This window comes from Urtica dioica, chromosome 10, assembly GCF_054948205.1.
Source record: "Urtica dioica subsp. dioica isolate 48M chromosome 10, U.dioica_male_clone48M_v1_H2, whole genome shotgun sequence".
NCBI classification, from domain to species: domain Eukaryota; kingdom Viridiplantae; phylum Streptophyta; class Magnoliopsida; order Rosales; family Urticaceae; genus Urtica; species Urtica dioica.
In genome coordinates, this window is record NC_142765.1 from 22,621,382 (window position 1) to 22,647,103 (window position 25,722).

The following is a 25,722-nucleotide window of genomic DNA, read 5'->3' on the forward strand; positions in this document are numbered from 1 at the left end:
AAACACTCATCCCTTTGGCAAATCCATGCATCCACGTCAGTATTTAATTTTTTATTCCATAGTAATATTGACCATTTAATGTTCACCTCTCGGAATCTGTTTCTCCCATAATCGAATTAATTAATTTTTTTTAAAAGGAGAATTAATAAAGTTACAGAGCCTAACCACTCGTCCACTCCACTACTGCCAATCACATGGCTAAATAAATAGATAGCAATGTAAACATCACCATTCACCAGATAGAGCCATTGTTGAATGTACAAATAAATGGTCTTAACCCATAACCCCAAAAATTAAACCATTCTTCATTGCTACTAAAAAGAATTGAAGAAAAACAGAACTGAATCAAGTAACAAGGAAGGCATAATTTTCTATATAGAACTGGATTGCACTTTATGACTATCGTATCATCACCTAATAGAGGCCTGAAGTAAGGTATCAAAACTGAAAATAAAAATAAAAATAAATCTCTAAAACTCGAGTACATTATCATGTGAACCTATAGCTTGTGTTATCATATGGCACGGAATGACTGTAAAATAAGTCTGGGCACTGTGATCACATGTTAAGCATATTTACAAATAACTGTTTTAAATGGGACAAAAAAAAGTAACTGGTTTCCTTTAAAAAAATTCCATCCTTCTAAGCAAAATACTAAACACCATCGTTATAACAGAACTGTACCAAAAACTAGCTCCATACTAACCTTCCATTCTTTTGCCAAATACGCATTAAGAGAAGAACTACCATAATCATCGATGGACTGTACCAGATCTGGCTCCGTCTAAGGTTAGTAACCTCCTATATTCACCCGATTATTTGTCTCATATAGAAGCCGGGATTAAGTTAAGAGACTTAAACATCATATACAGGCAAACGTTCCTCGATAGGAACACGGCATATTGGGCATCTCTTACACTTGTCGCAGCAGATACTACAGCAGGGAGGGAAAGAATACGATGACCATCGCAGGAAAAAAAAAATAATAATAACAGATTTATATTTCAATATTTTGTGAGTGGTATTTTGGTCCCCAAATTTAATGAGTGAAAATACCCACAAACTAGTATTTTTGTAACTTCCATAATTATTTTTAAAAACTTTTTTAATGGATCCAACACCTATACAATCAAAACATAATTAGAAACTTAAATAATTGTTTGTATTAAAAATATCATTTAAACAAAATCTTACTCTAAAAATCTGAAGTGTTTTTAAGCTTTATTTAGTGTTTTTGGTGTTAGAAATGATCTTATTAGTTTCTTTTATAAGATAATCAAATTACTTAAGTTAGCACGTTTAAAAGTTTCTTAGGTGATAGATTTCATTAAGAGCTTTAATTTTGTTATTATTATATGAAAATGCAACTAAATCAATATTTGGGGACCAAATTGCTACTCACAACTATTTGAGCCAAAAAGCCACAAAAAGGGTTATTATTACAAAACTATACCTGCAAAGTACTCGATGCCTACAAGGCAACAGGACTACAGTGATCTCTCTCTCGAAGCAAACCCTGCATAAAACTTTTTCCTGCCCAGCAAAACAAGACGGCATTTATTTCACATGAAGCAACAATGCAGATCTTTAAGAGTTTACGTGGTGAAGATGGTGTCACGTAAGCACTGCACGTAAACATCACTCTACTACTAGCACTTGAAAGGATTAAATTAGCAGTATTGAAGATGGAAAACCCTTGCATCCGAGTAAATTAGTAGTTCAATAACAGAAGCGACAAATAGTTTATTAATCAAAACAGATCAAACACCATGCAGACGAGTTCGTTGGTGCTTAGCATGGAATCTTAGGCACTGCATTCATGACTGTTATTTGTGTTCAAACCGACATCTCAAAGATCTTATTATTTGACTAGTTTTTATATGTCATCAAAGGCCTGTTTTAGAGACCTCTAGTGGCTGTTCTTCCCTGAATTTTTTGGGCTGGCGTGTACGGTAAATATTTTTGGGGTTCTTTCAGCCTAGTAGTACTGTTGTAATTCGTCTCTGCTTTGCCAGGCTTGTTTTTTTAGTTTATTATTAATATTATCAGTACCATTTCTCAGTTAAAAAAATGCAGGAGTAGGACTCAAAACAGTCTCTAAAACAGAATTTATTGAACAAAGGATGAGATTATTACATTCTGAAGTCTTTCGTACTCCTGTTGGCTGTATTTAGTGATTTCAGCCTGTTCACCGAGCGCTGCTTGAAGTCTCCAAACCTGAGACATTAGAGAGGATAGTGATTAAACACAATTTTCAAAAATAGATATGATCCCATAGACAGATGCTACATATTTGCAGGCCAATGCTAAGAAGCAAATGAATGATAGTCACCTCCTCAGCTAGGTCCTTTTTAGGCATTTTCTTCACTATTTCAGGAGGGTAGCCACAGAAAGTGCTGTACCTGCATAGTTCAGTAGCAAACATGTTTGTTTTCAAAACAGAAACTGATGATATGCAACAGAAACTTCACGAAAAAACCAGACTTTTACAAACAACGTGAAAGCAAAAAGCCAAAGTTCCAGACCCTACGCACACAAGTGTTCAGTACCAAACATGATACACAAACATTAAATTTAATGGTTGTATTTTTTATAATTCTTCGATGTTGTGAAAGAAGAATGCTATTTACATATGTCAAAGGCTAAACTACCATAGGAATTGGTCTCTTTTGACATTTTTTTTTCCTGACGTCGTCCTACTTATTTATTCTTGTATGCCATTTGAACCGAGGCAAAGAGACCTACCACCAAAACGGGCTTATTTTCGTTTGTAAGAAGACTTATTTGATAAACAAATTTTAGGACAAGAAACAGGGGAGACATCTTCCGTGGAAGTAGTGTTAGCAGGGTTATGGACTCTACGGCTCCGAAGGAACAGATGTATCTTTTAAGGTGAGGATTGGAGCATTGAAGCTTTACAGGAGGCTTTCAATCTTAACATTGCACTCTGGCTCCACAGTCCACAGTTTGTGCAAGGAGTTCCAGTTTTACTCTTTGGCGGAGCTTCAGCGTGATTGGGCTACTGCTATATAGTTTTGGGATCAGGGCTTGGGAAGGCCATTTTTCTTTAGGATTTGTAACTTGGTATTGACGGAACTCGCTTTCGGTCTTTTTGTGTTCTATATTCCCCAATTTTTTACTTTGACCGATCTCCTTTTTTTGTGGGAGGTTATCTTTCGGTCTTTTTCGTGTTTCATATGCCCCATTTTCTGTAAGTAGGCTTTTCGGCCACTGCTAATACAAAGGATTATTGTTACCCAAAAAAAAAAAAAAAAACTTCCGTGAAAAAGTCACAAAACTGAGGCACATGCCTAGACAAATCTTAAATCTGGAAGCATTTCAAGAACTTGTGCATGTAGTGAATTGTGAATCCATGTGATAAGAGAACATTAGATATTGTAAATTCTATCCTATATGACTAGACGATGATTTAAGATCATCAAACATCTAATGATCTACAATAGTCAACTAAGCAAATAAATCAGAGGTAGTCAACTACATATACCGAAAGCAATGATGGACCTAAAATAACACTTACCCTGAAGTACCCTCGTGAAATAGTTTGGCCTGCTCTTCACAACTTCCTTCATCAATCGACCACCACCCAATGAGCCTAGTTTACAATGAGAACTTACGAGTTAGCTCAAAGTACTTGAGATTCCTGAAACACTAATAAGGATTCGGAGCTAAACATGTCTCCCTATAGATCTCCTGATATATAATATAATAATGATTTCTAGTATAAAAAAAAAAAAAAAAAAAAAAAAAACACGAAACATGGATACAGGGGAGAAGCGTAGCAGAAATCTATACCTGGATCCATGGTGCAAGAAATCCAAGCAATCATGGGCCCTAGAAGAAATTCTATTATATAATCCTGTGCTAGCTCCACTACGCAGTAGGCGTATGACTTTCTCAATCAATCTCGATGCAGCAGCTATTACACCAACACCTTGGAGTAATAAAAGTGGAGAGAAAAGGATAGGAATTGGTATCTTTCTTGCCCTTTCAGGGGTTCCCTGGTATATGAAGCAACGGCATTGTCAGTAACATTCCTCTAATATGGAATATACAGAAGCTTTGTTAACAATTACAAAATACCTCTAAGCGCATACAAAGCAGAATTTGGAATCCAACTATTGGGATTTTCATAAGATGCCCGCCAATGTCTTGTAGGCCACATAGTCTATCCTGCTCCTGGTCATCCTCTGCAGAAACTACTAATCCACTGTTCCAGTCAAGATATCTAATAGATGTTGAAGATGAACTGGGTTCTCTTGTATCGGAGTTTCTATGAATCACAGGATTAGACCATTTTGTGCAGACAAGGAATGCAAAACACTCTGCAATGCTGCATAAAATAAATAATTAGTTGTCATCCCTAAGCATATACATGAACATTCATCTATACATGCAAAACACATACCCAAAATTTATGAACAAGTCCCACCAGCCAAGAGCCCCAACATCTCCTGCATTGAAAAAATGAACTGTCAAAACAGTAGAACTTAGGACATACCATATAAAAGTTGAGATAGCAAACTTAGTAAATGTAGATGACTTTACTATATCTTTAAGCCAATTACAGGAGATCTAAATTTCCATATTCTAGAAACAGGGCTGATAATGCATTTATTAATACTGTTAACAGTTCCAGTGATTTAGTTAGAGAAGAGGTTACCGCATAATTTAAGCAGGGTGAAGATTGTGGCCGCAACAAAGAAGACCATGGAAATCGCGACCCAAAAGTGCTACGAATAAACAATGGAAAACAATACTAAGTGTACAAAAACAAGTAATTACAATCCCGGGATGAGAAATTACACATAAAAATGAAAGCCCACAAGAAAGAATGCAACCAAGGATCGCTACAGAGATTTGGACTTTGATTTGATGAAAGATTTAGACTTAGTCATGGTACGGCAGTCAGTATTCATAACCTGACGAGGTACTATATTAATATGACTTACAGGAAGTGTTTCCCATATTGCTTCATCACTCATGTTATCATCATCTCCTGGCATTAAAGACCTACACATTCTGTAAATACAAACGGCTGTCAAATAATACATGAAGCATAAGAAGAAAATAATGAAGTAGAGAAGATAGCAAAAGAGCGAAATAAAGTAACGTAGATTTTTCATCCCTAATCCTCTATGAACAATGAGGGACTTCTACTGTGTGTTATCAGTGATACTAACATTGTTTTAAAATTTGAGGGCAAGGCAATTAAAACGAACTTAAAAAATAAATTATATATTGCTTTTTCCTTCTTAAACACTCGGAGTATCACATACTAAAGATCCATACATCAAAATGAGTGAATCGCTTAGTATAAAGACAATACTAATAATCACCTAGCTGATGGCCATCTGATAAACACAACCAAGGAATTAGAAAACATAATAAGCGGAGAAATACCTGAAATTGTCAATTAGAATAACTACTTCAAATGCCAGTAAGGGGAGAAATACGATCTTCAAACTTACGGCTGTAGACTGATAATCTGAAGAAGAAGAAAAAAGAGATTCAAAACCATTTCAGCCATCCAACCTTCAGCTAGAATGGGAAAATACAAAGTTTCCCGTTTCAGCACTCATAAACAATCATCAGGAAATGCAGAATTAAAAAATAAAAATAAAACTTTTAAAACAAAGTCAACAGTAACAACGTGAAACTAAAAGGTGGAAATAATTAAAACTGTGGCAAATGAAGGAAAAAAAAGGCTGCGCCTTACTGTTAACACTCTCAAGATATATACAAAGAAGTAGTTCAAATGCTACTAGCAATGGTGTTGCAATAACAGCATGACATGGTGCCCACTGTCAAGAGAAACAAAGAAGACGCGAAACTTCAAATTATTGACAAAATTTAAAAAAAAAAAATACGAAAGCAAAACAGGAAAAAGACCAGTAAATCTCATGTATAGATCATTAGAAAGTATACATGACGGTTATGTGGAATCGATGGAGCAGGCAGTGAGAATCTTCCTCGTGAAACGACTGCATGGAAAATCCATATTGGAAAGAAGATAACCCTGCATGTTAAGCTTTCTGGTATCAAAATAAAGCCCGAAATAGGGATAAATAAATATAATTTTGAAAGAAACTCTCTGATTATAATACATGGGTTGAAATGAATCTCAGAAACTACAACGCCTACAGGTTAGATCTAAACGTAACTTCAATAGTGAAGTTCTTTTATTTGTTTCCTTCATTTTTTTTTTAAAACAAGAATCGTTATATTAACAGGCTGAAAGCCACGTTACAAAAAGGGAGTGCAAAACGCTCTCCAGACCAAATCATAACCTCCCACAACAAACCGGGAGGTCGGTCAATATTTATTTTCATAAGCAAACATAGGAACCGGCATGATATATTAGGAAATAGAATGTCCAATTGAGATGAACTTCGTATATAGAATCTTTCTATAAAAAAAAATAAAAAAATAAAAAAGATGACCTTCTACCTAGACTACACTTATTTGTTAAACTTCATGTATAGAATTTTTCTATAAAAAGGGTGACCGTCAACCTAGTCTACACTTATTTGTTCGAACGATTCATCAATGGCTGGAAAATAGTATAATTCACTGTCACATATGCTCAATATTCTACGGGGATGATGTTCTGTTGTAACTAACATCTACTTATTTCATAATCTCATTTACATTTCCATTTTCACCGGGTAGCAGGTCTTGGTCTACTATTCGCAACCCTTGAGGGGTATCACGGCGTGTTCGCAGACCTGTTTTCTATATTACAGATGAAATTTGGTTAAGGGTACATTATTCACTTTTGGGAGGACGTATGGTGCAGCGATCTTCCATCAGCAATCCTGTTCCGTTGGCTCTACAGACTGTCTTCCCTCGAGGGTGTGACAACAGTAAATTTTGTAGATGGAATTGAAGATAATAGCTTTAGGCCGAAGAGTTGAAACATCAACTCCCCTCGTAGTAGCCGTTGAAATTTCCAGCTTGTTGAACGACTCTAAGACATTCGCACCAAGCCGGGAATCAGCAACCGCAGTGCTTGGTTAAGCGACTCCAAAGTGGTTTCAGACTTTCGGTTAAAGACCCTTGTGTCCTAAGATGCTCAGTTACCTTTCCCTCGACCCAGCTAAAGTGTCGATTTTTAGCTGAATGCTTGCACATAAGCGAGTCAGTACTACTCATGGCCAACTGCAAAGCCGGAACCCGGAGATGCAACTTCTTCCGGCTCGATGTGTTCTGTGCAACAAGGACAGTGAATTCTAGAGATTTTGAAATTTAATACTGCCAAAATTTACAAATTCCTCGACCATGAATTACAAAACTGCTGCTGGATTACTGCAGCAAGCTGCGCTATTCTACCATGTTTTGGGGAGACCTGGCTGGGCTGGGCAGGAAAAGGCAACTTTCCGAAGATAAAGAATTCACGCTAGAGACAGCGTGGGTCAAGATAAATGGCTCGATAGTGATTATTGTCAATAGTACCACTTGTGCTCAGTGTCAATTTGAGAGATTGGGCAGCTATTTTGATATAACCGGGGGTGGGTTTTTCCGTATTATTTTCTTCCTTTTTTCCCTCGTTTTCTCACCCTTCTTACCATTTAACTTTATATTGATAAAAAAAAGATTTGTTTCCTTTTAAAAAAAATTACCTTCTACTACTCTTCCCTAAAGCATTTAATATTATAATGCTGCTGATCAATGAGAAAGAAAAAAACCTAGCAACCATATTAACTGCTCAGCCTATCCCACATTGAACCAATTGACCTAGATTCACATGAAGTACGATTCACTATCGCCTCTGATTTTTTAAGTAGCAAACAGTACAATTGCTCATCAAATCCCTGTACCGAGGAAGTCCTCTTGCATGAAAACATGTAACTTTATCTCTAAAGCCCAGATCTCTTCCCATAACCATAATTGTAATGCGTCAAACAACGCTCTTTTAAATATAAAAAATTAGTGCGTGATAACAATTGCAAATTAAATCTTTATCAACAGCAACCCAGGGTGAAAAAAGAGTACGAATTCAATTTCGTCGCGCCTCTTTTGATTTCCAATCGAAATTTCTTGAATCTCTTCCATTTATAACTCTACGTAGAAATTTAAAAAGCAAAACCCGCATCGGTGCGAACAACAAACAGATAACGAATTCACAGCTCCATAGCTAAAATTGAATTTAAAATTAGAACATGCACGAGAGAGAGAGAGAGAGAGAGAGAGAGAGAGAGAGAGAGACTGACCACCATGAGTAAGAGACGATGCGATCGAGCTTGAGAACAAGGAAAACGGTGAACAGAAATAGGAGGCTATGAGCAGCTAGGGCTTGCACCGACTTCAATACTCTTCGCCAATTCATCGTCCAATTTCCTAAAAAAGACTACGGTCGCTATCTGCTGCGATATACAAAATATATATACGTATATATAGTCCACTTATACGTAATTATTATTATATATATAAATATATTGTTTGTCTGAGAAATTTGGAGGAATTTATGCTTCTCAGCACTCTCTCGGGTACAGGGTGGCTTCTTTAAGCGCCATGGAAAAGGGAAAGATGACTCTCTCACTTCCTCTATCTCTCTCTACCCTTTCTCACTCTTCCTTTTTTTTATTATAAGAAATTATTTATCATTCATTAAGATTCTCTTTATTTATCCTTTTTCTCTCTCATACCCCACTGCTTGCTGTTCATGAATAATAAAGTATAGAAAATATCGTTAATGATATTTATTTTTGGTTTATCCTAATTTGCAACTTCCCTTCAAAATAAGGCTTAGGTCGGCTTTTTTCCTCATAGCGATGTGCTCAAAGCGTGGACTGGGTCAAATTCCTCATGTGTTGAGAATTGAGATCAAGGATTGGAACAAGGAGATAGTTGATTGAAATAGTGAGATGCTAGGAATTAAAAATTGATATAGTGAGATAATGTTGGATTCCACATCATCGGAGATTCTCTCATATCGACTGTTATCCCGTCCACTTGAATTGAAGTTGACCAAGTTGGAGACCGATGGAGAGGGGACTGAAACGAGAATCTTATCTATGCTAGATTCATAGAGGATGCTTTGGAGGTTTTAGCATCTCTTGGAACATATTAACTTTAATGGACAAACTGAATTGGAATCATAAAACCGATAGTGAATCTTCGATCTTGAGTGAATTTCGAGCAATGATGAATTTCGAGAACGATAAGGGTGCCTTTCGATCTTCAGTGTCGGCAACAGAGTTGTCTAAATGTGGGACATCTTGTTACCTCGAAAGGTCAACCATCGGAGGCAATGCTCTCGAGCTACTACGATGCTGAAAATCCCCCAGAGCCGGCCCAAGGGGAGGGCGAGTGGGGCATACGCCCAAGGCCCACTCCCAAGGAAGGCCTCTCTTTTAAAAAAAAAAAAAAAAAAATTCTACCTGGGCTGCGAATTTGGAGCCCTAAAGCCCATTTTTGGGCTGTTCTTCTGAATCAAATAAAAGCTCAGCGATTATAACAGCCACATGATTATTTGGTGCGATTTTTTTCCCAAAGCAATTATTTGGTGCGATTATCAAGCCTAAATGGTTGTTTCTAACGTTAATATTATTAAATGGATTATTATTGAAATCTCAAACGTTTTTTTTAACCGTTATACTTATTCTCCCTGTTTCCTATATATACATCATTGAAGTTGGAAGAAAATTAATTCCGTTTGTAAAAAAAAAATTATTTCCAACTCAAACAACACAACTAGTTCAACTTCAAAGAAGGCTTTATTTGACATCAACAGACCCTGCGACCCTGCATACCAAAATTGTTCAGTAAGAGCATTTTCATCAAGTTATTTCTTTCTTATTGTTATTAACTAAATATTGTATTGTTATTTCTTATTGTTATTTACTAATTATTATAATATATTTTCAGGTTTATTAGAGAAAGAGAGATAAAGAAATCAAGCTATTTCCATCAAGCTATTTTCGGGTTTTATCTTTCTTTAACTCTTTTTATTTTTAATATTATTTTGCTTTCTATATGTTTTGTTATTTTTTTCTTGTCTTTGTTGTGTTTTTTTTTCGATATATTAGTAATTAGTATTAGTCGATATGTCGAGTAGGAAATACCTATCGGGATATGAAAAAAAAAAATTAAAAATAGAAAATTTTGTTAAATCTCAAAAAGGAGCAATTGAAAATTTTGTTTTATGCAATAAAAAAGATCAAGCAAATTCAAGTAAACAATTGAATGAAGGAATAAATGAAGAGGTACTAGGCGATAACAATGATCCAATATTAGAAAATACACAAAAAAATTGAGAATACATTAGATGATAACGAAAATCAAGAAAATAACGATGACATGAGTCGTATTTACGATCCGGGAAGATGGAAAAATTTAGATAGCAATTCAAAAATTCTAGTAATAGAGAAAGGTCCAATACGAGAAAGTGATATAAAGTTTCCCAAAGATGAAAACTCTAGACACTTTGCGATTTCTCATTATGTAAGAAACTTGTCAAATGGAGAGAAACATGATAGGAGATGGTTAGTTTATTCTAAAGATTTTGACAAAGTGTATTGTTTTTGTTGCAAACTATTTAGTGTTAAACAATGTATGAGTCAACTAGGAAATGAAGGAACTAGAGATTGGAAACACCTTAGTTACAAGTTGAAGAGTCACGAGACAAGCAATGAACATTTGATTAATATGATTGCTTAATTGGTTTGATTTTGAGGTAGGCTTGTCTAAGAATAAAACAATCGACAAAGATGTCCAAGAAAAAATTAATAAAGAGAAGGAACATTGGAAGAATGTCTTGGTAAGAATCATAGCCATTGTGAAAAGTCTAGCAAAAAATAATTTGGCATTTCGTGGAAGTAACGAAAAAATTCATCAAGAGAACAATGGAAATTTTTTTAGCTTAATTGAAATGATTAGTGAATTTGACCCAATCATGAAAGAGCATATCCGTCGTATTCAAAATGGTGAAATTCATAATCATTACTTAGGACATAATATTCAAAATGAATTGATTCAATTATTAGCAAAAGAGGTGAAAAATACAATTTTGAAAAAAATAAAAGAAGCTAAATACTACTCTATTATTCTTGATTGTACTCCGGATGTAAGCCACCAAGAACAAATGACTATGATCCTAAGGTATGTAGATATTTCTAGAAATCCTATTATGATTCAAGAATATTTTTTGGGATTTTTGAATGTTGACAACACTTCCGGAAAGGGACTTTTTGATGAGCTTGTAAAAGAACTTGAATGTTTAGGGCTCGATATACAAGATGCTAGAGGTCAAGGATATGATAATGGATCTAACATGAAAGGAAAAAATCAAGGGGTGCAAAAAAGATTATTAGATATAAATCCTAGAGCATTATATACTCCTTGTGGTTGTCATAGTCTTAATCTAGTAATTTGTGATGTTGCAAACTCTTGCGTTAGGGCCGTATCTTTTTTTGGAGTTCTTCAACGAATTTATACTTTATTTTCTTCTTCTCCCAAACGATGGAAAATTTTGAAAAATAATATATCTACTCTTACAGTCAAGTCACTATCACAAACTCGTTGGGAAAGTCGTATAGAAAGTGTTAAAGCAATTAAATTTCAAGCTCCTAAAATTCGAGATGCTTTATTTGAGTTGGAAGAAACAAGTGAAGATCCAAAAATAAAGAGTGAATCTAAATGTCTAGCAATATATGAATTGGAGGATTTTGAATTTTTGCTAGGTATGATATTTTGTTTGTTGTCAATTCGGTTAGCAAAAACTTTCAAAGTGAAGATATTCATATTGATGATGCTATAGATCAACTAAAAGGTCTTGTTTCATTTTTTGAAAATTATCGTGAAAAAGGATTTGAATCTGCTTTGACTTCGGCAAAAGAAATTGCAATTGATATGAATATAGATCCTATATTTCGTGAGAAAAGAGTTATTCGTAGAACAAAGCATTTTGAAGAAAATAATGTTGATGATAACATAAGATCTCCCGAGGAGTTATTTAGGGTTGAGTATTTTCTTTTTATGGTAGATCAAGTGATAACTTCTCTTAGAACTAGATTTGAACAATATCAAGTATTTGAAAATCTATTTGGTTTTTTGTTTAACTTTAAAAAATTAAAGCTTTTAGATGAAGATACTTTGAAAAAATGTTGTTTAAATCTTGAATGTTTTTAAAGGTGTGATGGAAATTCTGATCTAGATGGCTTGGATTTATTTTCTGAATTACAAGTTTTAAGGGAAGTTTTTCAAAAAGATGATAGTAACTCGATAGAAATACTTAACTATATTAAGCACATTGATTCTTTTCCTAATGCTTATGTTGCTTATAGAATAATGTTGACTATTCATGTTTCTGTTGCTTCCGCAGAGAGAAGTTTTTCGAAGTTGAAGTTGATAAAGTCTTATTTGAGATCATCCATGTCCCAAGAAAGACTTAGCGGGCTTGCTATTTTGTCAGTCGAAAAAGAGTTGCTAGACAAACTTGATTATAAGGATTTAATTTTTGAATTTGCATCTCGAAAAGCAAGAAAAGTGGATTTTGTGTAATTTTCTTACTTTTTTATTTTGTTATTTGTTTTTTTAATAATTAAATTGATTGGTCTTGTTATTTTATATTTTGTTTAATGATAAATTTATAACATATTATATTTTTAAATTAATTTAAATATAATTGTAAAAGGCCCCGTTTTTTTCAATCGCCCAAGGCCCAAAATTTCGTTGAGCCGGCTCTGAAATCCCCATGACAAGTAGAAGTTTGGTTAACCACTCTTGACGGATTGAGGTTATCGAAATTATAGAAAAATTTCGACGGATTCCTAGTGCAAGATTATGGACTCTTTCTTGGGCATATTGTCACAAGCTCGCCTAGCTGAAGTTACCTTTTCGCGAAGTAAAACTCCATCTTAAATTAATGGGAAAATAATTGTTTGTTGTGAACACATACACAATGGGATGATTCTTCCGGCATCTTCATCTATTACATCAAGGCCTGAATCATGTTTGCAGCTCAAATATTGTTTTGAGCTTGAACCCTCAGGTATAACATTGTTGTTGTTTCCGAGACCTCGAGTTTCCATTAAGGCTGCTTCATGAGTTCTTTTTAGTTGAATTGAGAGATCGATTTTCATCATGGAATAGAGAAATCAATTAATTACCATGGACCACCAAGCATTATTGATGTAAGATACACATCTTTATAGTCACGAATATCTTGATAATAATTACACTTTTATTTTTTACGGGCTATAAATGTCATCCTAAAAAATTGATCAATCTTTACAATAAATAGTGAGGATAATAATGCATCTATATAGTCATATTGAATAAAGAAAAACATAAACGCTATAAAAAAAATCCTTCATGGATATAAAAAAAATACATGGCGATGAGCTCGCTTACAAAGAGAATAGATTATTCGAGAATAAAAAGTAAATATTAAAAATACAAGTTCAATTTTTCTTTTTCCGGAAGACATGTCACATAAATAGGTCTTCTCCAATAGCTTGTGACAAATATATCTATCAAAACTTTCTTGCTCTAACTTCCATATCCACCTTGTTGCTTGGGCAAGATACATTGAGTTTGGTACTATGGGACCAACATCGCTTCTTACATAAATCCGAGCCCGATGGGCCTTACTCAGGTTCATGGACTGAGTTCTAGTGCATAATACATTGTGGAATTTGCTGTTAAAGTCACAACAAGCACATTATTTCATCTGTATCACAAATAAGTCTAAATTGCATTCGTGTTTTTTTTTCTTCATATTTGTCACATATACAATATCTTAATTACTCTTCTATTTTATATCAAACAAGAATTCATATCCACACTCAAACCCTAATCTCTCATCAAATTCCGTCCCAAACCATAATCTCTCTAATTTAAGCTCCGATCACCGTGCCGATCGCCGCTCCGACGAGGTCATCGCCGCCGTAAGCCTTGCCGGAGCTCTCGCCGGAATCACAGATTTAGCCTTTTAGTCTACTTTTGTTTTGTAAATATTTAACTGTGGTTCTACTTTCTTCTTTTAGTCTACTTTTGTTTTGTAAATATTTAATTTTGATTCTACTTTCTTCTTTTAGTGTACTTTTGTTTTGTAAATATTTAACTTTGATTCTACTTTAAGGGTATTTTGATCTAATAATAAATAAGAGTAACTTACTTGCAATACTTTTTTTGATGATGACATTGATGCAATTTTGTTCATAAGAAGTGACTTTGGTGCAAATCTCTCTAATATATTTGAGACTTAATTGTTTGCTTTTAAGAAGATGACGAAATCCTATACCAACATTACAACTCAATTCTTCGACCAACCAAACACTACAAGCATAGAAACAACCAACGTTAAAACTATTTTGATGTTTTCGCTAATCCACACACAGCCTACTACCTTATGTCATTTGCCCATTAATTTGGTTGTCATGTTCCTTGTTTTGATCTTTCACAAATTTCAAGGTCAATTTAATGAGAAATAAATTTACAACCACCCCCTCTGACTGAAAATAGAACGAAAAAAACATGAAGTCAAAGAATGTAATTTAATCTTGTAGCAGTTTATGAACCTTCTCCCGTGATTAAGGTATGTCCATGATGTCCTCTAAACCCATGGTACCCCCACATCACGCGTATCAAATTGCCACAAGATGTGGCTACCATTGAAGAACTTAATTTCGTGGGAAAAAATTAAGGCAAGTTCGTTTTATTCGTGGACTTAGTCTGTGTTTTTTTTAGGGATTGTCTACCGCGATGTGGGATTTAAGTTCCCATTAAATTTATATAATTTTTCTTTCAAACAATAATAGAATCGGTCTCTAAAATCACGTGTCCCGCTTCAAAACTTAAAATCGGTAAAGAGGTTTTTTGTACCAAGTAACCGATTAAAGCAAAATAGCCAAAATTTTATAAGTTATTGCATTCTAACCACTTATAGTGTAAAATATTAATATAATCTTAAATGTTTGAGTGAACTCGTTTTTCCAGGATTTCAAAATAATTAATTTAGGTGTCCAAAATTTTAATCCACTATTTTGTTAATGCATTTTTTATATATACCAAATAGTTTAACAACTAATTCCATCATCATAATTAGGCAACAAATTTTAAAAAATTTAATCATCCCTTCAATTTTGTTAATCCAGTTTCAAAACACTCAAACAAGTTAAGTGAAATTTGTTGTAACTAGCCAAGTTTGTCATTCTTATTGGGGAAATAGCTCAAGTTTCATTTTATTAAGCAAATAGCTCATATTTTCGGCTCAGACCATAACGCCCTTGGTAAATTCGCGAATAGGTTAATTTAATTAACCTACTGGAGTGAGTTAGGTTAATTAATTAACTTATTGGTTGAATATTAGTTTAGGTTTTGATTTTTTTGTGAGTAAAGTTAATTTACTAAATGATTGAATTCGGAATTAGGTTAATTAATTGAATGCTTTGAATATCAATTGACTTAAATTATTATTTTTGTAAATTTTTTGTGAATTTCAAATCATTCACGAATCAGTTAATTAATTAACGTAACTCACTCCAGTAGGTTAATTAAATTAACCGATTCGCGAATTGTTTCTTCTTCTCCACCTCCAGCGAACCTGAGGTTAGGGTTAGGTTTAGGGCTTTGCTTCGCTGTCGACTTCTGAGACCTCAGGTTCGATCGTGAAAGCAAGGCAGTGGAGGAGCCAAACCCTCCGCGCCATCTCCGAGAACGATCGGAAGAGCTCGGACGACTCGAGGCCGTCGCCGGAGAAATCTCCTGCGAGGATGAGTGTACCTGCGAGGACGAGCGTACGGACATCGAAACGGTACAGCGACGCCATAGCCATCCTCGACTCCCCCGATCGCGGCCTCTCCGTGCGCGCGCTCCGCCGCCTGAGCGACGGCGACGCGGTGGCGGTGATCCCGAAGCACCCTGACCGTGAAAACCAGCGGCGCAAGCGACCTCGTCTCCGCCGCGGCGCTCGACGGCTACCTCGGGCTCTCGGCGGCGATCATGTTCGAGCGGAGCCTCGGCGACACAGAAGAATATGCTGAAGAGAGAGAGAGAGAGAGAGAGAGAGAGAGAGAGAGAGAGAGAGAGAGAGTTGTGTGAAAGGGTAATTTAGGTAGTTTAGATTAGTTGGGCTATTCCCTTAATTAATTGAAACTTTGGCTATTCTCTTAATATTAATAGGTTGATTTGACTAGTTAGCAAAATAGCCCAACAAGTTAATGTGCATGATTTTCACTTAAAGTACATGATTTCAAAAAATTTAATCGTGCTTTCAAAAAATTTAATCTACTTCTATAGCAGGAAAAAAAAAACTTAGCTAAAAATTAAGTTTGAATCTATCATCTAAACAGTAAACAAAATGTTTGAAGTCTAATCATCTGCAACGAGAAGGCAACAAAATGTCAAAATACTTAATCATGCTTTCAAAATATTTAATCCACTATTCTATAACAAAAATATCGAAATAGAAAACGAAAAAACAAGAAGAAGAAGAAGAGTGATGGCGGTGGTGATGACGATCGACGACGATATTGACCATAAAGATCAACGACGATGGATATGGCAATCGAAGACGAAAGTGATGGAAATCGACGGCGGCGGGCTCTAGATCGCCGACCTTCGATCTCTGTCGCCGGCCTATGGATCGCCGCCACGTTAGCTCCACCAGAACCTCGTCAGACTCCACTGATTCTGCAACGATACGAGAGGCCTCGTCCTCGTCTACGACTACATCCCGAATGGAACCCTACCTAATCACCTACAACGATCGAGAGGCCTCACGGCGATGGAGTAGATTGATGGCAATGATGAAGGATATCGATGGTGATGGAGACAGAGATCAATGGCGATCGCGACGGAGACGTAGATCAATGACGAAGATCGATGACTATGGTGATGGAAATCGATAGTTACAGGAATCAATGGAGACGACGAAAGAGATCGATGACGATGGTGACGAAGATCTTTTGTGGTTGGTTAGGGTTTTATTGGATAGAGTTTTATGTCGATTTATGGACTAGTGTTTTGTCAGACAGAAATCGGAGATTGGGCATTAGTGAGTGAGGATATTTTTGTGATTTTACTTTGCCTTAAATTTAGAAAGTTAAACTATTTTGCCAAACTTATTGTTTAAATCGGCTAATTAGGTACATAACCCAATAGAAAGAAGAAAAATAAATTAGGTCTTTAAGCATTAATAAAGAGATCCTCTTATTTATAATGCCAGATCAATGTATATTTTAATATTATAAATGAAAGATTTTATTATGATGGTCGAGAAATTATCAACGAGGATGAATGACCGAGATTCAATTTTTAAGATTTCATTGTCTAAAATATTGGATAATGTTATAAATATAATAAAGGGTAATATTCTTGTCGCACAACTGAGATTTTGATGAGATCCGAAAATGACTATGACTAAACATTTACACATGAGATAAATACAACCGAAAGTAAGTGTCCCGCCAAAAACCAAGTCCGTTTGGGATAAACTTTCCTTAAACAAGGCTTATCAGATGAATTGCTTGAGCCATTGCGAGCTCTCAGCGTCCTTCTCTATCCCGTCCTTCATCTTGCTTACCTTCTCCAACAACTGCTTCAGATCCATCTTCTCCAATGGCAATTCCGAAAATTCCTTCAAGAACCGATGTGCACACGCCGCGCCTCGAGACATGTCGTCGCTGTCGCACTCCCTTTTTCGCTTCAAACCCGCCTGCGAAAATCGTATTCACGGTTTTTTCGAACATTAATATTCGCTTACTAATATACTCTGTTAATGATAATAATTGGCAAATTATTGGTAATGTGTGTCTATAAATAGAAGTTTCAATATATGTGTCACTCTGATCTTAAAATACCAAGACAATCCAACATGTGCCCCGAAAATCTTGTGATGACAACCAAAGGACTATACCTCGGGCTGAGAATCATTTGAAACCATTGTGGAGGGTGAGAAATCTTCCAATTCAGAAGCTTTTTCTCTGGCAAGGGCAACAACACTCGCCGGGAAATTAGCGAATTCGGCGACATGAATACCAAAACTTTGATCACAAGCTCCTGGCTCAACCTGAAATGAAATGGGGTACACAAATAAGATATAAAAAAGTGGAATAATTTTTTAACGCCTTTATGCTTGACAGATATTCGAAGCTTACCTTGTACAGCATGGTTAACTTGCGAGTTGAGGCATCGATATGAGCGCTAACATGAAAGTTTGCTACACCACCGAGGTGCTTAGTAATATTGTTGGGTTCACGTTCAACGCTTTCATGAGCTAATGACGTCAGTTCGTGAAAGTGGGTTGCGAACAAAGTAGGAGCTTTGATCACTTCAACTAGGTGCTCACATATTGCCCAAGCTAAGCCTGACCACCAGAGAAATGTTGTGGTAATGACAAAAAATGGGTTAGCATAACGCCTAAAGCAGAAAGAGACATTCTAAGGAAAGGATGCTTGTTTCTTTTGGAGAATCGTACTACAGTCAACTAGGAAAAGACATTAACTGGTTTTCGTTTATTTTAATTGATTAGATAGAAAATGAAAACGAACCAAAGCCGTCATAAGTTGATGTTCCACGGCCCAATTCGTCGATGATTATCAATGACCTCTCTGTTGCGCCTTTCAAAATGGATGCGGTCTCAAGCATTTCTTGCATAAATGTAGAAACTCCACGTAGCTAACAAGGGAGACAAACATATATTATAACATTTTCCCATTCTGATATGTGCACTTTTCATGGAGGAATAAAAAAAGTATTACTGTGAATAGCAGCGGACACAAATTTCAGATTAAGAAAGAAGAAAAGATTCAGCAGGTAATGAAGTAATATACATCAACTTAAATAAATGATGTCAGAATAAAACGGCAATGATTTCACCCAAACACGTTCCTTCATAAACATGCTTGCGTCATAGATGAATTTCACAATAAAAATGGAGTGTAGTAAAAAACCTTTGGCTGCCATGAAACCCCAGAGTAAAGATACTAATTAAAGAGGGCTTCCTGGTTCTATAGTACAAGGGAAGTACTTTTTCAAATTTACACAAGGTCCTAATAACTGAGCCTAGATATGATACTGTTGCCCCACCAAATATTTATTTTAAGATTAGTATCATGCCTCTGATGTTCAGTCTGAAAATCTTATCTGGGAAAAATGGGCTCAAACTGAATGTTCAACCTATTTAAGACAATATAACCGTTATTTATTTGATTTTTCTCACTTAATATCTGAGACAACTGTTAAACTGTTGAGGACATCAAGTAATCGCAGAAGTATAGAAAGCAGAGCTCACTTGGCAGTCACCAGCACCGACACGAGCGAAAATGCAATCACGAACAGAAATGCTAGCTTTGTCGCACGGAACAAAGCAACCAACTTGGGCCATCATAACATTTACGCCAACCTTAAATTCCAAGCAAGTAAGAATCTTTGTATCAAATTAATAATACGAAAAACTGCAACATCTCTTTAGCATCTTGGTTAAGAGCTAATAGAACCCAAAATGCTATTCTTCTCAATACATGCTTAATATGGTGAGTAACATATCTTCTAAGCAAGGGACAGACACCATATTGCTATAATTTTGTGGTTCCCAAGTGGGACCATTATTATCTGATGTGACAAACTCTTAAAAGACGAGAGAAAAATCATACCTGCCGAATAAATGTGGATTTCCCACCCATATTAGGCCCGGTGATGATCTGAAACCAACTTTTACCTCTCACCTAACATTTAATTATTTAGAGTATAGTAAGAGTGGTATCAAGCAAAAAAATCAATCAGAAGAAAAAGAACTACATAAGACTATAAGAGTACTCACCAAATGACAATCATTAGGTATAAAGTTGACCCAGTCCTGAGCTTCAACACAAGGGTGTCTGCATCCTTGTAATATGATATCTCCATCATCCTGTTGGATTGGATAGATCAGTACAATAACCAGTCTTTTAATAGCTTTCCATGTAAACAAAACGAAAAAAAAAAAAAAAAATTCATTACAACTGAGGAGTTACCGGTGTAGTAATGTCTGGCCGAGTGTAAGGAATCGGAGAACAAGTAGCCAAGTCAGCGAAACTAAGCAAAACATCCATCTCAGAAAGCAACCCAGCCAATGAACCGAACACCTACATGGTTAAATTAAAAATTCTTCAAATAAAAGAAAGAGTGAGATTAAGCATAAGAAAACACCAAGTAAGGGTACCTCAGAGAACGACGCCGCTGTCTGAACTACTCGGTTAACCAGTTCCTTCTGACAGCTCTTGTACTCCTCGAGGATATTTTGATACTTGTCCCCAAGCTTCTTAAGCTTTGTGTTGGTGAATTTAACGCCGTCCTTTCTGGTTTCTAGGATGATGAATTGGGTGGTAAGCTTCTTCCTTACTTTTGGCTCTTCTTTCTTCGTAATCCTGAATACGTGTCCAAATTGTGAACCTTTATCTAATTTCAAAGCTTTGTCCACTGGGAGATCAAGATCATTGGCAGTTTGTTTGTGCAGATTGCTGATTTCACGTTCCACTGATTCTTGCTGAACTCTCAATGAAGATAACGCAGCGTCATAACTAGATGCTATCATATATTCTCCATTTTCAAGTTGGTCAAGGTCAACAGAAGTTTCAACCATAGCCGTGAATTTGTTCAGGTGTTCATCATCAGTCAAAACATCTAGAGGATCCAAGTACCTTTCCTTGATAAGTGCGGCGAAGTGGCCATCATAATTTTCTAAAGCACCTTTTATGTATGGAAGTCTTATGCATGACTGCATTTGGAAAAGAAAAATACTACGTTAACCACCAAGAACTGGTATGCTAAATTCAGAAACCTATGCAAAAAAATGGCAGACTATAATTCAATTTTTTTCTCCATATAAACAACAAGTTAAACATTCTGAATATATCTTTCAAAATTACAAACCCATAAAACATAAGTCAACCAGCATTTGAACGACAGATGTTATTTATCAAATTGAGAGAACGAGGTTGAAAATCAAAAAACCTGGTAAAGCTTAACAATGTGTGGCAAGCCAGCCTTTCGCTTCTCAAGGTTGTTTGTTAGTCGCTCGATATCTGAGATTCTTTTGAGATGCTGCCGCAAATCTTGACGAAGTGCAGGGTCATCGACAAACGTTTGAACTAAATCCAGCCTAGTATTGATGTCATTCACATCTACCAAAGGCTGCTTCAGCCACATGTTTAGCAACCTCTTACCCATTCCAGCAGTACAAGTTCTATTCATTAGCCCGAATAAACTGAAATTTTTGTTTGCATCTGATTTGCTTTCGAGGACATTAAGTGCCCCCATTGCTGCAGAATCTAGCCTCATGTAACCGTCAAGATTGTATTTTCGGATGGTAAAGCTACCATAATTGTTTTCGTCTCCAAGTAAATCCACATAAGAGAGAAGAGCACCCAAGGCGCAAGGAGCGAACTCAAACCCCGAAACTAAATCTCGAACAGGCTCAATTGAACCTTTGACAAGCCTACCAAGATCCTGCACCAAATCCCTCATCTTAAACTCGGACTGTTTTCTCTCAGTCAACATCACTCCACATCTGCTCAGTGAATCCTTTAACGTTCTAAGTTCAGTCGATTTTCCACCGTCTGCAGGGAAAAGACATTCCTTGCAACCAAGAGCAACCAATGCCGATTCAACATTTGTAAAGTGGCTATCATCGAGAAACTCGGCGAGCCCAAGTACCCTTTTGGTTAGGTCAACATAAGCAAGCCCGAAAGTGCAGCTATTTTCTCGAAAGTTGGGCAGTAGCCCTACAACAACTGGTGTATCTTGCATCTCATTGTTAGCAAATAGAATATCTTCGAAGCTGCTGATATTCCCAGGAGTTCCACTTTGAACGAGCCTCCAATTCGAGCCACTTCCCTCGTACAGCTCGATGGAATGGTCTGTTCTCTCCAAGAGAAGATCACGTGTGATAGTCTCAAACATGTTTCTGCTAACGCTTACACTAGATAGGCTATCCGAGCCACTACCAAGCTGCCGTAAAGCTGTCGTAGTACGATAGTAGCTCTTTGCGATGAAAGTTGCATTTTCTCCATGGGCAGTGTAGTAATCCTACATGTTTTTTTGGCTGTTAGTATTACACCTCGATCATAGACAATAAGACAGCACGTTGATCGAAAACTGAAATCAAATTAAATTCTACGTATGAGAACAAGACGATAGAAACTAATCTTGAGGAGCGACGTCAAAAAAGACTTGCAATGTCAAAACTGATCTCAAAGAGCAATATCAAAACTAGTAGCTCGTGGCAATGAAAGTTGTATTTTTTCCATGGGCACTGTAGTAATCCTGAATGTATTTGGCTGTGCATTTTCAGTTCAATTATAGAAAGAGAAACAACATGTTGATAAAAATCGAATTAAATTCGACACATAAGAACAAGACGATAGAAACTAATCTCAGAGAGCAATATCATATGAAATGTAGGCAGTTGGAAGTCATTGAGCATAGAGCACTTTAAAAGCAAAAAAATATGAAGAAAAATAAGTGAGATGTTTTCAAGCATAGCATTTTAGACAATATATATTAACTTATCCAACAAAGTTGATATTAAATCCGAAAAAAGCTCATAAAGTGATCAAATCAATATCTCACAGGACATCATCAGAAATATGCATCCATTAAAGTGACAGAGACTATTTGGACCTGTAAACTCATTCAGGGGGAAACAAATCAAACGGAAAAAAATAGCCTGAGAAGAATCAGAAACCAGTCCACATTAGCAACACAATATGACAGCCATAAAATAAACTGAACTGACCCGTCGATCGAAGAACCGAATTGCCCTTGGGTCCTGAAATAGAGAAGAAACAACAAAGAAATTTTTATGATAACAAAATAATTTGTCACTGATAACAATCTCATAAATCGAATAATAAAAATAAAAAATTATCCTTTTCTATTAATAAATCTCCTCATATTTCTCAAGTGACCAAAGAGATCCTAGACAAGATTTCCATATTAATAACTAAATGATTAAAAAAGATAAATAGAAGAAAATTAAGAGTTTACAAAAGCTTCTCCATGGAAGAAAAAAAAATAACACAGTTCCGTGAAAATGAATTCTTTATCATAACATTTTTACCATTTCCCTCAATTTCACTTTCTTCTGTATCTCCATCAATCAATCAGAACCAACATATTTCAGCATTCAAACTGACAACCAGGATTATATGCGAAAACTCAGCATTCAAAGAGCCAAAGCGATTCGTAAATAAGAAAGCTACCTGAGGCAGTCTTTTGAAGAACGAAAGAAAACCCTGCGCTTGCTTCGCATCTGCAAAAATAAAATAAAATAAACACGTATAAGTCTCCGATCTTTTGACCACGAAATCATTTAAATTGATCGAAATACAGAGCTAGGGTTTTTCGGCTGTTCACCTAATTTAAGCTCTGGAAGCTTGTTCTGCTCATCGAAACTTTCGTCCATGGCTTCTTCTCTCTGGCGAAATAATAAAAGAGCTCTGTTTAGCAAATTTATTCCGGTCTGTGTGTATAGTTGTATATATACACGAAGGTGTTTGGGCGGGAAAGAGAATGGCGGGGATATTGGGAGTTCCAGCGATTACACCACGCGCCGCAAGTTATTATTGTGAATTCCGAGGAAAATCACGCGCTGGCGCGTGTTATTTCTACTTACACAGTGATTAGGCCGAGGACCATCGACCTACATCGTAGGCCCGTTGAAAGCCCGTTCAGCCCAAAATTACTTGAGCCGCCTTGTCACCTCGCGCTTGTTTTTATTCTGACAATACTTCACTTTTATATCTTTTATACAGAAAAATTACATAATTAACGTAAACCGTATATCACTTTTCATATCTTAGTCATCTCACTCATGTATTTAAATATTTCAGCCGTATTCATTTTTTTTTCCCGATAAAAAAATATCATTATGTTCCAAATCGGATCAAGTTATTGAAATCTGATTAACAGTTATTGAGATCTGGTCAGAGTTATTGAAATTTAGTCAATAATTATTAAAATCTGGTTAAAATTTTTTAAAATCTTGTTAATAGTTTCTGGAACTTGGTTAATATTTATTGAAATATGGTTAAGCTTTATTAAAATCTGGTTCAAAATATTAGTATATTGAAATATGGTGAACAGTTATTGAAATCTGGTTAACAGCTGTTGAAATATGCTTAACAGTTATTGAAAGTTTAACCGTTATTTAAATTTGGATAACATGTATTATGGGAAAAAATACACAATTCAAAAATTAAACCGATTATTTATGAAAAATAAAAAGTTTAATGGTTAATATAAAAAAAATGAAAACGTAAGCTATTTCCACTTTTTATACTGAAAGTACTTTTTTTTTTGTCTTGTTTACAGTTGTATTACATTTATTTATTTTAATTTCTAAAGTTTCATTTCAATTTTTTTTTTTTTTTTACATTTCCATTAAAATATCAGAAAAATTATATGAAATTAAAATAAAATGAGATATATAAAAATAATTTAAAAATTCAAGGTATTCAAAGAACCATCTTCAAATGAGATACTTGTGAAATTTCCCCGAAAAATGACCTGCCGAAATAAAATGCTATATTTTTTTTTTTTAAAAAGTGACATGAGCTACTTATTATTCAATATTTTTTTTAGAAATTTAAATGTCAATATTTATTTTTTAGAATTGCACGGAGCTTTTATTATAAATAGGGTAAAATAGTTGTGAATATAGGAGACTATAATATTAATACAAATGATTCAAATACTGTTACTGATGTCATACCGGGACTTAAATTCTGCTGGGTTACCGGTAGATACCATTGGTTTACTAGAGTATCCAGTGAGAGTAATGGTAAACTATACTGATGAACTTACCGTTGCCGACGTGGTTTAATGGCAAATACAGAACTTATCGAATGGGTCTCCAATGAACAAATATTATCTAAAAAGTATTTTTATATATTTCTTATATATCTTAAGATCAACTAAATGGTGTTTAGATAAATGATTACACATAATATAATATTATATTTGATTTTTTGATGAATAGTTATCATATTATTAAGGGCATTGTAGATTTGTAGCTAAAACTAAACTATAAAATTGAGAGGTATACAATGTTTGCAAACATTTAGGAAAGTAGCCAATGACAATTATATTTCACTTAAATATCCTTATATTAAGCATGTTATAATTAACAAAAAAAAATGTTAATAATTTAAAATTTTGACAATTAATGTACCAATAGTGAACTCCGGCAGAATTCTATAGTAGTAGACATGATTTTTTCATCTACCAAAATGAATCTATTTTTGAATATCTCCTCGCCACGAATCCGTATGATTTGGAATCACTCAATTTCGAGTTTATATGAGGAAGATATGTATTTTTGAAGTTTTGATGAAAAAAAACAAAAACAAAATAAAAAACAAAACAAACTCTATTAGAGAGAAAAACTGGAAAGACAAAATGAAAAATTTACCTAGTGTTTGGTAGTTAACTCAAAAAGTTTTTTGTTTTCTGTTTTCTAATTTTTGTAGTTGTATTGAAAAACTGTTTTGTAGTTGTTTTCAAAAAGATGTTTGGTACAGTTTTCATTTTTGTTTTTGAGAAAGTGAAAAAACTGAAAAAAGTGTTTGGTATAGTTTTCATTTTTGTTTTTGAAAGAATGAAAAGAGAAGATGAGGAGAAAGATGAGAGAAGAGAAGAAATTTTTTTTCAAAAACACCTTTTATTTGTTTTCAGTTTTCTTTACTTTTTTCCAAAACAACTTCAAAAATTTTTGAA

At 35.2% G+C, this 25,722-nt stretch overlaps 2 protein-coding genes across 2 annotated transcripts; both read right to left on the reverse strand.

Moving 5' to 3' along the window:
* Positions 1-447: 447 nt before the first annotated feature.
* On the reverse strand, positions 448-8,614 carry LOC149384109 (uncharacterized). Its single transcript, XM_089628841.1, has 14 exons — positions 8,232-8,614; positions 5,947-6,037; positions 5,738-5,822; positions 5,422-5,506; positions 4,971-5,040; positions 4,682-4,751; positions 4,427-4,472; positions 4,102-4,351; positions 3,814-4,019; positions 3,539-3,613; positions 2,333-2,402; positions 2,137-2,217; positions 1,454-1,533; positions 448-934 (listed from the first exon to the last, which is right to left on the reverse strand). The coding sequence occupies exons 1-14, from the start codon at positions 8,345-8,347 to the stop codon at positions 856-858; spliced, it is 1,404 nt and encodes a 467-aa protein (XP_089484967.1). The 5' UTR covers positions 8,348-8,614; the 3' UTR covers positions 448-855.
* An 8,629-nt stretch (positions 8,615-17,243) lies between these two features.
* MSH2 (MUTS homolog 2) lies at positions 17,244-23,575 on the reverse strand. The gene is made up of 13 exons (XM_089629409.1): positions 23,362-23,575; positions 23,208-23,257; positions 22,742-22,774; positions 20,959-22,032; positions 20,168-20,722; positions 19,980-20,090; positions 19,787-19,876; positions 19,620-19,691; positions 19,259-19,369; positions 18,516-18,642; positions 18,123-18,331; positions 17,882-18,034; positions 17,244-17,680 (listed from the first exon to the last, which is right to left on the reverse strand). Exons 1-13 carry the CDS (start codon positions 23,408-23,410, stop codon positions 17,480-17,482), a joined length of 2,835 nt encoding a protein of 944 aa, XP_089485535.1. The 5' UTR covers positions 23,411-23,575; the 3' UTR covers positions 17,244-17,479.
* Positions 23,576-25,722: the final 2,147 nt, after the last annotated feature.

Coding starts and splice junctions, on each gene's coding strand:
- LOC149384109 (XM_089628841.1), bottom strand. CDS start 8,347: ATGAATTGGCGAAGAGTATTGAAGTCGGTGCAAGCCCTAGCTGCTCAT. Junction 4,020..4,101: donor TGCTTTGTATGCGCTTAGAG/GTATTTTGTAAT, acceptor TTCATATACCAG/GGAACCCCTGAAAGGGCAAG. Junction 2,403..3,538: donor TTTCACGAGGGTACTTCAGG/GTAAGTGTTATT, acceptor TGAACTATGCAG/GTACAGCACTTTCTGTGGCT.
- MSH2 (XM_089629409.1), bottom strand. CDS start 23,410: ATGGACGAAAGTTTCGATGAGCAGAACAAGCTTCCAGAGCTTAAATTA. Junction 22,775..23,207: donor TCTTCAAAAGACTGCCTCAG/GTAGCTTTCTTA, acceptor TCTCTATTTCAG/GACCCAAGGGCAATTCGGTT. Junction 17,681..17,881: donor CAAATGATTCTCAGCCCGAG/GTATAGTCCTTT, acceptor CGATTTTCGCAG/GCGGGTTTGAAGCGAAAAAG.